At 37.7% G+C, this 16103-nt stretch overlaps 1 protein-coding gene across 1 annotated transcript in view; it reads right to left on the bottom strand.

Annotated features, from left to right (window-relative positions):
• The window catches only part of LOC124596255 (28 kDa heat- and acid-stable phosphoprotein-like), a 69942-nt gene that overhangs the window by 19710 nt on the left and 34129 nt on the right, over positions 1-16103 (bottom strand). The window contains exons 3-5 of the mRNA XM_047135329.1: positions 12171-12278; positions 11959-12092; positions 2021-2172 (exon numbers count right to left, since the gene is read on the bottom strand). Of these exons, the coding sequence (XP_046991285.1) occupies positions 2021-2172; positions 11959-12092; positions 12171-12278 (394 nt within the window). The remainder of the gene's footprint in view (positions 1-2020; positions 2173-11958; positions 12093-12170; positions 12279-16103) is intronic.

Raw genomic sequence — 16103 nt, 5'->3', positions numbered from 1 at the left:
TCATAGCAATTTTGCAGTACCTGTTGATTATGTGAGTGCATAATAAATATTAAGATTTCTTATGCCTCTTTTCTGTCATTCCCATTCAGTTAAAAGATGACAGATTGCTGGACTGCCACTTTTATGCAAAAAGCCACTGGACTTGTGAACATTCTTCATACGGTACCACAAACAAATAGCGAAGGGCAAACAACGCTGAGAACAAGATTCTGCCGAACTGAAGAGAGTTGTGCTGACCAAAAAATTCCACACCGCAATACTAAATGAAATGTTTTGATGTACCTGGTACTTCTGAGAAGCAACAAGCAAATCTGAAACAGACTGAGCCTCAATCCGCACATCTGGCACACTTGCCATCTGGCACACCGTGGTTGGCCTTGTGTTAAGGCATTAGAGATTTACAGCGAGCACTAGTTCAGTTTAACAAGATGATTGAATTGAAGCCGTTTTTGAGGGAACCAGTCTCATTTTCTTATAAAATGATTTGTAGAAACCAAGGAAACTTTTAATAAAGGTTGACAGATACGTTGTCACTGCACCGACTACCTTAAAAATGTGACAAAGGTACTTCGAATGAACAGCAATTTCAAGGAAAAGTATATTATTACTATGGAACATGGTATGAACACAATTTATAACATGACATAGAAGGAATGTGGGTTATATTTACTCACAGCCTTGACTTCAACCAAACTGAGAACTACTGTTGGTCTCTCACTGCTATTTATAACAGTTTGAAAAACATGAGCATCAAAAGGCGGGAATCAGAGTCTGCACCGATATTCCGTGAAACTTGAGTTCTTTTAGCATTTCCTAACTGTTAAATGTGATGGCCAGCGAGGTTTTAATAAACTGAGTGCCAGATTCCAACTGTTGTTTACATAGAAACCACCATCCCTGTTTATGAAGTTTTCGGACATCTTAATTTCAGCATTACACTGACACAGAAGCTTCATGTCTGCATCACAACACTGGTCTAATCATATTTCGTTTCATCATCATATTGAAGGAGGTGCTTTGTGATAACCGAGGTGCTTGGTTTTTTAGCAGAGTATGTCTATGTTCCTTTCATCTCTCCTCAACTGTTCTGATCATCTGCCCCATGGAAGACATGCCAGTTTAGCATGGAATGCGTCTTAAAGTTGAGATATTGTGAAATGGCAAATCTCTCTGACTTTTTCATCAGTTTTTTGGATTAATTTGTTACTGAACGGACAGAAACCTACTCCTTCACCATCAAACATTTGTCCTTTCACTCAAACATACATCACTGTTGCACAATACCTTCATTCACTAATCATATTAGGCCCATACATTGCACAAATTTCTCTCACTACAAAATTATACTGTAAAACAGATTTAACATTTGGTAGAACAATCAACTGCAACACAAAATTTTAATTGTTCCTGCTAGCAAACGAAGTAATGTGGCTTTTCTATTATTGAAGTTCCAAGTACACTGACCTAATGAATGAGTCAGTGTAGCAACTGTTCTGATTGTGCAGAAACTGTAAAACTCTCATTATTTACCCGAACAGATACAGAAAATTAATCAGAAGCTAAAGAGGACAGCCATAGTTCCTAGTCTTAATCTTTCCTTGATGAGACTGTATTGGTCAGCAATTAAACAGATTCCAACAGCGATACTAATCATTTCACAGATTCGTTACCTTTTCAGAAAAATTTATATTACTATGAGAAATGACTTATGATTCTGGAAATGGCAGTTATCAAATGGCTGATTCACAGCTCTAACAAAGGAGCAAACAACTAGGACTTTTTCCGTATCATTTACCGCCTGAAGTATTTTGTTGTTAGTAGAAAGTTACATAAACAACAATACAAATTTCCTTCAAACCAGAAAGGTTTGAGAGCATACAGCATGTAAGTAATTTTGTAATAAAACTGTATAAGATTTCATTCCCACTTACTTCACTACTGTAATTTATATTGTCACTCATACAAAGCTACAGGCAAAGTGTCTCAGAAACATATGATTACGAAAATGGCTAATACTCACGGCGGCGTTCTTCTTCACGTCGTTTGGCTGCCTCTTCTCGCTGTTGCTTGATGATAGCAAGGCGTGCCAAGTCTGCACGTGCCTCATCTGTTTTCCCTTCGGCATGAAGACGCTGGTAATTAGCCTGTGCCCTTTGCCTTTCAAGCTCTTCTCTAAAAAGTGAATATAAAATAATAACCTATGTACTCATGAAAAGAGATAACATTCTATTACAACAGTTTTATTGTTTCATTCTAAAGAAACTTGCCTGGGCACTATAATTTTTTTAATAAAGAAAAGCATATTCAAAATATTATTAGAATTAAATAAAGATAAAACATTTCCAGCATGCCAATACCAGTCCAAGGATGACACAAATGCTACTCTGAGACCCACACTCTGCCTTGATTTACTTTTGTAATTTAATTTTTGAATAATAAAATGATGTTCAATTCCTTTCTTCTGTCTAGATAGGTGGGAACACTTTCTGATCTTCCCTCGTCTGTATCTGTTACCAACTGCTTAGGGGAATAATTTATTGTATGAGTTTCACAGGTATTACAATACAGTGGAAAGTCCAGTTTGGAACATCTACGATATCAGGAAAAGGATAGACTGCTGCTCACTGTAAATATGACAGGTTGAGTTGCAGATAGGCACTACGAAAAGACTGTTACACATCTAGATTTCAGCTAAAGTAGTCTTCAGAAAAGAAAAGACACACACATTCATACAAGTAAGCACACCTCATGCACTTACAACCATCTCTGGCAGCTTGGACTGGAGGCCATTGACAATGGTGGTTACATGCGTGTGACATGGACTTGCTTGTGTGGATATGTGTGTTTCCTTTTCTGAAGAAAGCATTGGCTAAGCTAAATGCGTAACAGTATTTTCAAAGGAAATCAAACAATTGAAAATCCAGGATGGAATGTAACAATATTATGAGAAGAAAAGTTGTCACTCTCCATATAGTGGAGATGCTAAGTTGCAGATAGGCTCAACAAAAAGACTCACAGTTTTTGTGTGTGTGTGTGTGTGTGTGTGTGTGTGTGTGTGTGTGTGTGTGTGTGTGTGTGTGTGTGTGTTTTGATGAAGGTCTTAATGGCCGAAAGCTTTGTGAGAGTCTTTTTGTTGTGCCTATCTGTGACTCTGCATCTCCACTGTATGGTGAGTGGCAACTTTCCTTCTCATAATAGTATTTTCAATGAGTCATCTTTACAGTGGATACCACAACACAGTTATTTAAATTATTTAATGTACTGATTATGATCGAGCATGCTCACTGTGACAATGGCAGCCTAAAAGTACAGCAATTGCACAATTCTACCTGGAACATTTTTAGTGTAGTTTTTAATGCTGTATGTCAGAAAATCAGAACAGGAAAGGATTAATTTCAGTACATCCATTGTGAATGATTAACTGTCACCAATTTAAATTGGCAATTTATCTGGTAATAAATATGCAACCAGTCTTTTACGATTTATTCAGCCATGAACATGTTTACAAGCCACTGCAGGCTCATTATTAGATGGAGGTGTTACATCTGATAATGAGCCTGCAGTGGCTTGAAAACAAGTTTATGGTTGAAAAAAATTGTGAAAAGTGACTGGTTGAATATTTACTACCAGATAAATCACCTTTTTAAAGAAAATGCAAAGCAGCAAGTAGCTACAGTATCAGAAAATTGGAAGGAAGTTCTGTACTGACAGTTTGGTGCCCAAGAAGACTTCTATTACAGCCCACAACATAAATGGATGTTACAGTTATAAACAGAGAGAAAAAAAAAAAGAGAGCTTCACTACTTCGGCCATTCCTGCATAACACTATGCAGGGTATCCAAATCATACCTAACACCTTCACAAAGCTAAAAACTTCAAACCTTAAGAAACTTTTTTTATTTTTTAAGAGTACACAGGTCATTCCATACCAAGATGTTCGGAAGGAAACACCAACCATATGTCAACCCTGAATGTTTACACACTGACGTTGCCACCCTTGATAGTTTTTCATGCTGAATGCAACCATCTGATATCTCTAAGCAAGGAGGTCTCACATACAGGAAACATTTCCCTCAGAAATGATAGTGTGTGATTAGGTGTGTGTGTGATTGCATCATCATACTGAAACTACAACAGGACCACAACTTTTCTTAATCGAGGATAGCAAAATTCTGGAACACTGCACAATAACAATCACTGTTCATCATAACAATGACAAACAAATAACAATGACAAACAAAAAAAATATGAATCCACACACCACAGTAAAGAAATGCCACTCTGGGGCCATGTGCTGCTACTTGTTGAAGTTCCCAAGGGCTATTCTCAGACCAGAGGTGAAAATATGCCTCATCAGGGCAAGAGGTGTGTGTGCGAGAGAGAGAGAGAGAGAGAGAGAGAGAGAGAGAGAGAGAGAGAGAGAGAGAGAGATCAAAACCCTGACAACCAACATTTCATGAAGCTGTAGCAGTCTTATAACACCCAGGAGGTTTCTGTTTCAAATTGGAATTTGTTTTTCTAAAGTTTGATACATAATACTTTTTTTGTTTTTCTGAAACCCTGCTGCGTCCTGCTATTAAAATAGATATATAATGCATGCTTTGTTGCCATTGGTAAACCACTTTTTATAAAGTGGTCAACAATAAATGCCCGATGTTCACCTGACCACTTCATTGTGTACCCCAATTAAAAACAAAATATACGCACTAGGTGTTATATCTACTACACTAATTAAATGCTACCTGCAGTGGATGGTAAAGCCTCTGGCTTTTCTCATTAACTTAGCCATGGAAGAAGGAATATTCCTGACATGTTTAAAAGTACTAAAGTGATCCTTATTTTCAACAGAGGCAGCATGGAAGATCCAGGAAATTACTAACCAATAGCTATTACACCTGTCTTATGTAAAATAATGCAACATGCAAAGACAGAATATTAAATTTTATAGAAAAATGCAATACTTTGGTTGATGTCCAGCATGGGTTTAGGAAGGGTAGATCCACCAATACAGCAATAGCTGAATTTATAGCCTGAGTCACCAAGTCACTAAATGAACAAAAGAAAGTTTGTGGTACGTTTCTTGACCTTTCAAAAGCTTTTGATTGTGTATGCCCAACGTATTATTGGCAAAGCTAAGTGGTATGGTATAAAGGGGAAAAAAACAGCCGGTATCACAAAATCCTTTATTAAAAATAGAGAACGGTGTGTAGAAATAAAGCAAAATGTAAACAATACTATAACAAATGTCTACTCAAATTTTAAATTTCTTAAATATGGAGCACCTCAAGGATCAGTGCTGGGCCCACCATTTATTTTATATGTAAATGATATGACCAAAATAGTAGATGGAAATGCTGTAATGTATGCAGATGACACTTCATTTGTTGTTAGTAGTGTTTCAATGAATGGCTTACAAAAGCATGCTTCTCTAAATTTGGAAAATGGAAACAATTATTTCAGAGGAAATAGCCTTTTTTTAAATGTAAATAAAACCACATATACACACATAAATGCAAACAAAACACCTAACTTTAATAATATAACTGTCAGGCTTGGAGACTTGGTTCTAAAAGAGACAGAAACTTATAAATTCCTGGGCATGACAGTGGACAGGTACTTGACATGGGAGAAGCATGTAAATAATATTTGTGATAAAGTGAGTTCAAGTATATTTCTAATGAGAAAAATGTCAAGGGCAACAAACACACAAACTGACAAAGAGCCTGTAAAAGCTAGACGCCTTATATACAACAGTTTGCTGAACCATATAAAGATAATAGAAAATGTGTGTGCTTTCAAAAATAAACTAAAATGTCACTTGACTAAAACTTGTCCATAATGTTAATGAATACACTGAATCACAAAATTAATAACTGTGCAAATATGCAAAAAACTTTCACGGAGCATAAAGTAGTTTTAACCACTGGTAATTATGTATGTAGTGTACATATATCAATTTTTTTAGATGCAACTATTTTACAGGCTGTTTTTGGAAAAATCAGTCATTTTACTGATATATGCATGAAGTTACAAATTGCAGCACTACCGCACATCTGCACACTGTGCAGCATTTGGCCTTTCCCTGCAGTAAATTAAGCAGGCAAAAAGGAATACAAATGTCTCAAAAATGAGATCGACAGGAAGTGCAAAATGGCTAAGCAGGGATAGCTAGAGGACAAATGTAAGGATGTAGACGGTTATCTCTAGAGGAGTAAGATAGATACTGCCTACAGGAAAATTAGAGAGACCTTTGAATATCAAGAGCTCAGACGGAAACCCAGTTCTAAGCAAAGAAGGGAAAGCAGAAAGGTGGAAGGAGTATATAGAGGGTCTATACAAGGGCAATGTACTTGAGGACAATATTATGGAAATGGAAGAGGATGTAGATGTAGATCAAATGGAGATACGATACTGCGTGAAGAGTTTGACAGAGCACTGAAAGAGCTGAGTCGAAACAAGGCCCTGGGAGTAGACAACATTCTATTAGAACTACTGACGGCCTTGGGAGAGCCAGTCCTGACAAAACTCTACCATCTGGTGAGCAAGATGTACGAGACAGGCAAAATACCCTCAAACTTCAAGAAGAATATAATAATTCCAATCCCAAAGAAAGCAGGTGCTGACAGATATGAAAATTACCGATCTATCAGTTTAATAAGTCGAAGCTGCAAAATGCTAATGCGAATTCTTTACAGACGAATTCTGAAGGCGGCAGGGGTAAAATACAGAGAGCAAAAGGCTATTTACAATTTGTACAGAAACCAGATGGCAGTTATAAGGGTCGAGGGGCACGAAAGGGAAGCAACAGTTGGGAAGGAAGTGAGACAGGGTTGTAGCCTCTCCCCGATGTTATTCAATCTGTATATTAAGCAAGCAGTGAAGGAAACAAAAGAAAAATTCGGAGTAGGTATTAAAATCCATGGAGAAGAAATAAAAATTGAGGTTTGCTGATGACAGTGTAATTCTGTCAGAGACCGCAAAGGACTTGGAAGAGCAGTTGATCGGAATGGACAGTGTTTTGAAAGGAGGATATAAGATGAACAACAAGAACAAAAGCAAAATGAGAATAATGGAATGTAGTCTAATTAAGTCGGGTGATGCTGAGGGAATTAGATTAGGAAATGAGACAAAGTAGTAAAGGAGTTCTGCTATTTGGGGAGCAAAATAACTGATGATGGTCGAAGTAGAGAGGATATAAAATGTAGACTGGCAATGGCAAGGAAAGCATTTCTGAAGAAGAGAAATTTGTTAACATCGAGTATACATTTATATGTCAGGAAGTCGTTTCTGAAAGTATTTGTGTGGAGTGTAGCCATGTATGGAACTGAAACATGGACAATAAATAGTTTGGACAAGAAGAGAATAGACACTTTCAAAATGTGGTGCTACAGAAGAATGTTGAAGATTAGATTGGTAGATCACATAACTAATGACGAGGTATTGAATAGAATTGGGGAGAAGAGGAGTTCGTGGTACAACTTGACCAGAAGAAGGGACCAGTTGGTAGGACATGTTCTGAGGCATCAAGGGATCACAAATTTAGCATTGGAGGGCAGCGTGGAGGGTAAAAATCGTAGAGGGAGACGAAGAGATGAATACACTAAGCAGATTCAGAAGGATGTAGGTTGCAGTAAGTACTGAGAGATCAAGAAGCTTGCACAGGATAGAGTAGCATGGAGAGCTGCATCAAACCAGTCTCAGGATTGAAGACCACCACCACCACCACCACCACCACCACCACAACAACAACAACTTACTTACACCTTGTTTTCAAAACCCATTATATTCCATTCCACTGGTCTTTAAAATCCTTTGCTTTGTGAGAATTGCAATGTCAGACGAAAACCTCGCAGTTTTTTATTGCTTCTCCCTTTCCAAACAACTCAGTTTCCTTTATTGCATGCTCAATTACTGATTCAACAACACCAGCGGTATGCTACAACCATGTTTCACACCCTTCTCAATTACTACTTCCATTTCATGCCATTTGATTCTTGTAAATGCAGTCTGGTCCCTGTGCAAAATGTAGATAACATTCCATTCCCTGTCTTTTACCCCTTTCACCTTCTGAAATTCAAAGTGTGAATTCCAGAGAATGCTGCCAAAAGCTTTGTAAAATCTTAAATGCTATAAGCATAGGTTTGCCTTTCTTTAACACATCTTTGACAGTAAGTTGTAGGATCAATACTACCTCACCTGTTCCTACATTTCTTCAGAACACGAACTCATCTTTTTTGCAGTCAGCTTGTACCATTTTCTCTATTTCTCCGTAAATAATTCATGTCTATTTTGCAACACAAATATTAATCTGATAGTTTGGTAATATTCTCATCTGTCAGTACCCACTTTCTTTGGAATTGCAATTATATTTTGCTTGAAGTCAGTATTTCAGCAATCTCAAAGTTTGATTACAAGGTAGAATAGTTCTCGTGCGGCTGTACATTCCCCTTCCTTTCCGTCGTTCACAGAATGCACACAGCGATGTTAACTAATGTTAGAAGGCCAGATCAATCAATCATCCTGACTGTTGCCCCTCTTCAAAAATCACATATCAGCCTGGCCTCTCCATATATAACCCTCCACTGTGATTGCACCTACAGTACAACTATCTATACTGCTGCAGCATGAACTGAGGCAGCAAGGTCCACAGTTCATGGAGGCAAGGGAGGGGTGGAAGCAGGACACTTAGAGGTGGTTTTCTTGTGCTTACCACATAAGACTCTTTAGTCGATATCACAAGATCCCCATATACCTAAGATGATCGTATCCTTCAAAAATATTTAGATTTGTATCTATACGCTTTGAGAGCATTGAAATAGTATAAGCCACAACTGATTGAATTTGCTGCGAACATTTTCCAGTGTCATCACACCTGTGAATGTCCTTTTACTTCAGACACAAATCACATTTTATGACAATTACAACTGGCTTTGGCCAACACTACCCATGACCATCTGAAGATGAGCAACATCAGCTAGAACTGGTTACGATTGTGTCTGAAATAAAATGTAGTTCATAATATGGCAATCACTGATCTCCTAGCATGTAATAAATTTTTTACTAACACCCATTTATCACCATTGCAAAATGGTCAACAAACAATGCCTGGGCCTCTGGCAGCATCAATCTGCATACCCTAAAGTTAATTGATAAAAGACCACATTGTTGCATCTTTTTTAAGGGAAAAAAGAACCATCAACTCTATCAATTATCTTGATATATTACAGCTGCATGCTTCACAATTGGCTGTCCAACATTTGTTTTGTAACAGTATGGTGTGCCACCACCTTGAACGAAGGCTGTTCTGTATCCTGGAACAGGCATTTTCAGGATATTAGATTGACAGAGGTGATTTATTCAGCCACCTATATGACCCAATACTATACCCTTTTATTTTTCACTACCGGCATTCAATAAAGACCAAGTTTTGCAAATGAATTTGAATCACTGATACCATCACAACAACTGACGTAGCATGATGCAATAAGTGGGTCAGAAGTTGTCATGCCACAGAGAGAGGTTAAGTAACAACATCCATAACAGCAAAAATCATTCACATTCTAAAACAACACTAAGAAGAGGCAAAATTAATGCTCAATCAAATGACATGACAAAGTACTACATTTGATCCTAAGTTGTATTACAAAACGTAAATTGCACATTGCTTTGAAGACAGACTGGGTAAGAAGAGACAGACGAGTATCAGCTTTTACATAGTTCACCCAGATAAATGATATCCTGTTGCTTTTGAAAAATTTCTAACAAAGATATCCAGATATATGTAAAATACCCAAAGTAAGAAAGACCGCGTGGATAGGGGGTGAAGGGGAGCGACAACAAAGAAAAGAGTAACTGGGGAGAGAAAATGCAAATATTCCATCTTGGAATGCATCACGTTTCTGAAGTAAAGGCATTCACGTTCCTCTGCTTCCTTGGAATATACAGGGTGATTCAAAAAGAATACCACAACTTTAGGAATTTAAAACTCTGCAACGACAAAAGGCAGAGCTAAGCACTACCTGTCGGCGAATTAAGGGAGCTATAAAGTTTCATTTAGTTGTACATTTGTTCGCTTGAGGCGCTGTTGACTAGGCGTCAGCGTCAGTTGATGCTAAGATGGCGACCGCTCAACAGAAAGCTTTTTGTGTTATTGAGTACGGCAGAAGTGAATCGACGACAGTTGTTCAGCGTGCATTTCGAACGAAGTATGGTGTTAAACCTCCTGATAGGTGGTGTATTAAACGTTGGTATAAACAGTTTACAGAGAATGGGTGTTTGTGCAAAGGGAAAAGTTCTGGACGGCCGAGAACGAGTGATGAAAATGTAGCACGCATCCAGCAAGCATTTGTTCGCAGCCCAGGAAAATCGACTTGCAGAGCTATTCAATTATAATTACAATTCATATTTCAGCAGGATGGAGCGCCACCACATTGGCACTTATCTGTCCGTAACTACCTGAACGTCAACTACCCGAGGCGATGGATCGGCTGCCAGGCAGCCCGTGACAGAACACTTCATCACTGGCCTCCTAGAAGCCCTGATCTTACCCCCTGCGATTTTTTCTTATGGGGGTATGTTAAGGATATGGTGTTTCGGCCACCTCTCCCAGCCACCATTGATGATTTGAAACGAGAAATAACAGCAGCTATCCAAACTGTTACGCGTGATATGCTACAGAGAGTGTGGAACGAGTTGGAGTATCGGGTTGATATTGCTCGAGTGTCTGGAGGGGGCCATATTGAACATCTCTGAACTTGTTTTTGAGTGAAAAAAAAAAAAAAAAAAAAAACCTTTTTAAACTCTTTGTAATGATGTATAACAGAAAGTTATATTATGTTTCTTTCATTAAATACACATTTTTAAAGTTGTGGTATTCTTTTTGAATCACCCTGTATCTGAATTTAATGTGTATTTCACTACAGCCTATGTAACAACATCAATAATTCATGCCAAAGTGTTGGCACAGTAGCTGGAGATAGATTACTTATATTCAGTGACAGAAGAAAATTTCATCACCACTTGGGCAGTGATACGAAACATGGTGCTGGCACTAAGATCTTGATAACCAGATATTTGGCAAGTCTTGGCTTAAATGCAAACCTGTGTACAACTCCATGGAATGAGGATATGTGAAAGTGCCCTTGGAGATATACCCATTATATGAGGAAATTTAGTTCACTTACCACTTGTATTTGTTTATGAAGAGCAACCTATGAGCTGGTACTGGGCCTCCCTTTATTTTTTTTACATTCTTCCACAACAATACACAATGCACAAGCAAGCACACAGTCATCAACACCTGGTACTTCCCAACAGATCGGAATGAAGAAATCATTTAACCATCACCACTTAGATCTTGTTAATGATAGCGGTAGGGGATTTATGCATTGTTCCAAATATTTACTGCCTACGTGTAAGAACAATTGAGCTCTTTACTCCAAGAGCATTGGCTTTAAATTACCCACTAAAAAAGTGTCACAATAATACCTATGTGTGTGTACTTGAAATAGGGGCAAAACTGCTAGGCCCAATTTTGTTGTTGAGAGTGCTGCCTTTAAAGCACTCTCCATTTCCCAAATTTATGATAATATTTTAGTTAATTGTAAATATACGAAAACTTCATTCAGTTTAAACTTTAACACCAGTTTTAAAATGAATGGAATTAATTATAACTTTCGGATTTTCATAATACTGTATTTATAATTCAGAATCTAAAGTAAAATTCATGTTACTTCTGCCAGTTTTTGATGAATTATTTTTCAACTTGTCTGCTATTTTTTGATCAAGATAATGTCTCCGCACCCAGTCCACACTGTTTCTGGATCTAAGTGTAACCTTAAGATAAGTGATTGAGTCTTGACTCAGATGCAGCAAATAAGCTGTAATGGACTTTGTAAGAGCATGCAATGTTTTCTCTAAATGTTTTTATTAATGCCTGTAAGTGAAAGAACAACTTGCCTTTCCCTTCGAGACAACTCTGGTTTGGCTGAGGTTTTCACCGTCTCATTCAAACTTGATAATTTCTTAGCTTTCTTCTGAATCCTATTTGGATTCTCTACTTGAATCAAATTTTCTACCCCTTTTGCTTTTGCCTGAAAAACACAAAAATGTAACTAAAGAAAAAGTTTGTAATGCATACAAATGTATCTAGTAAGTGGAATTGACCCTACCTCCTCTTCACTATCTTCTTCAGAGCTGTCAGATGATTCACTATCTCCTTTCCCTCCCTTTGCTTTTTCTTCATCTTCTTCACTGGAACTTTCATCTCCCCTTTGTTCCTACAAAGTAAGCATAAATAATATGAAAGCACTTGGTCAGTTATGGTGGTAATATAATTTGCAATTTTGTGCAATGAATATATTACAATTACAGATATCAAAAATGAACTACATTAATGGGATTCCTTTTACCACAGTCAGAAATCGCACACAGTAAAAGTTGTTGAACTCACAATGAGACCTTAAAGGTTGGCCCTTTTTCATCTTCTTCACACTTGTATGATATGAAGATCAGTTGACTCTGAAGTTTTCCAAGTACAAGGCATTTCAACCGTGTTAACCAAAATGGCACATAATGTTCTAGACTTATAATAATGAGGTTGCATGTTCCATTGTCACTAGAGATAGATGTTTTACATCTTATTTGTATTCCATATTATGAAATTAAAATGTTAACAAACATAATCAGCTTCATTTTTAACTATTAACAGCATGAATAAACTATTCACAGTAAATAAAAGTTTGGTAGAAACCTGCGAACTATAATGTGAAAAAAAAAACCTTTTTATTTTTAGAGATCATAACAGATACAAACATTATATTAAAAACAAATGTGATATTATTAATAATATGGATGTGTAATATACGAACAACAAGTACATTTCACTAAGTAACATGACCCACAATGATAATCATAATAAAAGCTAGCATATTGTATAAATGTAGATTTTTACAGGAATATGGTGCTTTTTAAATTCTATGTAGGAAGCATACTTCATTAACATTTATAAATACTTTTCTGTTAACAGGTTTTGAAGCCATTTCGTGCGTTGCATCAAGTTTGAAACTACTGAAGGTGAATGTAGCTGATATGCAATAGACTGAATCTTAGTACTATCTTCCTGAGAATTAATAAATATATGACAGAATTGGACTGGAGTTTTACTCTTAGAAGTAATAAATGTAACTGAACATTAATGTTGTCAAATGTTTACCATTAATTCAATTATATTTCTGGCTTGGTAGACCACCCCAAGAGCACAGGCAAGGGTTTTCATTAAACAATTCTAACAAACTACTTGTCAGTCACCCTGGCTACAATATTGTTTCACTGAAGTACTTATATTTTTGTACCTGTTTGTCTACTAATTTCTAAACTTCGTGAACAAATGGACCTGTACATTCTTGCAAGAACATAAGGATTACAAGTAACAATTTTCCAACGGCAGTAATACTATATTGAGCTGTGTAAGAGCGTTGTCTTGTTTATAGGTTATACTGCCTTAAAGCAAAAACAGACTTATCCATGCTTTATGAGAGTTCGATGGATGTAGACTGATATTGGAAACCTAAAAAATAACCTTAAAATATTTTACAAAATATGGCATATTTTCTCAGCACTCTATACTGCCTATGTACGAAAATGAAAACTAAATATGTCATCTGTATAAATAACAGAAATGTATCAATATTTGGTTACTGATCATGAACCTGTACACAAATTTTTTGCAGACACCAAAATATCCTCTACTGTTGCACTTTTCTTAGGTAGGTATTTTGTTATTTTTCACTGGCAAACTCTGTTTATGTGTATGGATATTTCAACCCATGAATCAAAGTTTTAAAATCAAATTAACTTGCTAGCTTCATCAATGGATTTCACACATCATCATCATCATCATCATCATCATCATCATCATCATCATCATCATCATCATCATCATCATCATCATCCTTTTTTACTGTATTTATAAGTAACTATTGACTTGTCCTGCATATGTACTGGTAGTATCCATGGCTGGATGACTTGTGTGGTGTAGTGGTAATTTGTGTAATTATGATTAAACTTCACAGAACTGAGTAACTGGATATCATCACTTTCACATAACTTACCACAACCTGTCTAATACTGTGAGCAGAGTATCAAAAAGTGCCACACTGCCAGTGTCATTTCTTGGCTTGGTTGTCACCCGCACGTTTGTGCCCTGTATTGGTTGTAAGAGCTGTCCATTAGCTGGCAATCACCACTGGGCCATGCTCTTGCTGCTGCAGATGGCATGTTAATCCGCAGCAGCTCCCACATGTCATGAGATGTCATTTCAAACGCCAATTAAATGTGGTATAGACAACATCTACGGCTCAAGAGAACTTGGAATCTCCAGTGCCTATCTGCTGTCAGCATCAAAATCCCTACAGTAGTGGCTGAGATTAGCCTTCACATAAAGGCAGAAAAAGGCTGTGAAGGACTGTAATTAATAATATGAATGGACAGCGAATATTTTTTATAGATTCTGGTAATGAGAATGCCGTGTTGTTCAATGGCCTGGAGCAAGTCTATCAACCGGACATCAGTTTGGCAACTCGCATGCAGCTAACTAGTTACCCAACATCTACAGTTTAACATGGAATGCAAACCACATTTCATTTCTAGCAAATCCCCACATCACTGATAGGTGAAAACTAGATTAAAAGGCAGAGTTAAAAAACAAGTAGTCTGCCCAAGATTCAATCACACAAGATTTCGGTTTCCAGGCTCGCACTTTACCGCTAGACTACCAGGCCTACCAGAGATTGTTGGTTGGTTGATCTGGGAGGGAGAGAGGTAGGGGACCAAACAAGAAAGCCATAAGTCCTTTGAACCAAGAGTGGTGCATCCGAAATAGAGATAGCCCCTGAAAATGTTTTATGATTTAATCAGGAGTCATAACAATAAAAGCAAGATGACTAAAAATGTAATGGACATTACTTGCACAATCAATAATAAAACCTGGATGAAGGTAACAGGGAACAGCATGTGGGCATACACGGAGCTCAGCATGCAATAAGAAATGTCACAGCTGTCCCACCCCTGATCCATTAGTCAAGAGTGCCCACCACTATTCAACAAAGTGAGACACCTAGAATAGAAAATTGGATGCAATGAAAAGGTGGCAAACTGAATCTAAAAGTCCTTAAAACGGAGTAAAAGAAGGTTGAAAGAGTAACCTGTTCATCAAGGTACGGTTGGGGATGCCTCAGATCTAGTATACAGCGTGAGCCAGCCCTCCCCACCCACCCTTCCTTTGCTCTGGAGGTAGATTAAAACCTTATAATTGAGCATAAAAACCACTTTCAGAGAGAAAAGTGAGAACCACTTCAAACTACCCATGAGCCATCTGCGAAGCTTATAGAGAACAAGTCAAGAAGTCAATACTTGGAACGGAGGGCCAAAAGGAAAGTGCATTCCACCAAATATGAGCTACTGTCTGCATGCTCTACAACCACAGAGCTGGCTCGTTACACAACAAAACTATAAGTTAACCTCATATGACTGATGAGGGCAACATAGGACTGAGCATTCCTTTTAGGAGAAGCAGAAGGAAGAGTACCATGCTGCCGTAGTCTCCTTGATTATGCAGAGTTTATAAGATGGGCAGTAGCCACCATACATTGCTCTATTACTGAGCGAGCAAATATCTCACTGTCCCTGGGAGCGGCGAGACACACGACTTGGGAGCCAAAGAAAGACAACTAAGCAGGCAGCACGACGAAGGTCAGTGAGAAGGTGACAAGTAGCAGTGACCAAAATCTGGCGAGATTAGCATCAGTCAATAACCTGGAGACTGCTCAATGAATCATGTACATATTAAAACTTTGTCAAGGGAGGCTCATTTAATAAAATGAAGGTCTCTTAACAGCTGTCAGCTCTGCTATAAACATACTACATACTCCTGGCAGCGAATGATGTTTCATGCTGGCAGGAGATAAAGCATATCCTGTCTGTCCTCCAGTTTTAGAGCCATCTGTGTAATTATGGCAGCATTCTGGAACTCTGAGTACTAGATGTAACAGATGCTGAAAGGTCATGGGGCAACCAAGACTTTAGAACATTCTAATACCTAATCT

This window comes from Schistocerca americana, chromosome 2 (assembly GCF_021461395.2).
Source record: "Schistocerca americana isolate TAMUIC-IGC-003095 chromosome 2, iqSchAmer2.1, whole genome shotgun sequence".
NCBI classification, from domain to species: Eukaryota; Metazoa; Arthropoda; class Insecta; order Orthoptera; family Acrididae; genus Schistocerca; species Schistocerca americana.
The sequence above is the reverse complement of the archived record's forward strand: the minus strand, read 5'-3'. Positions and strand labels throughout refer to the sequence as shown.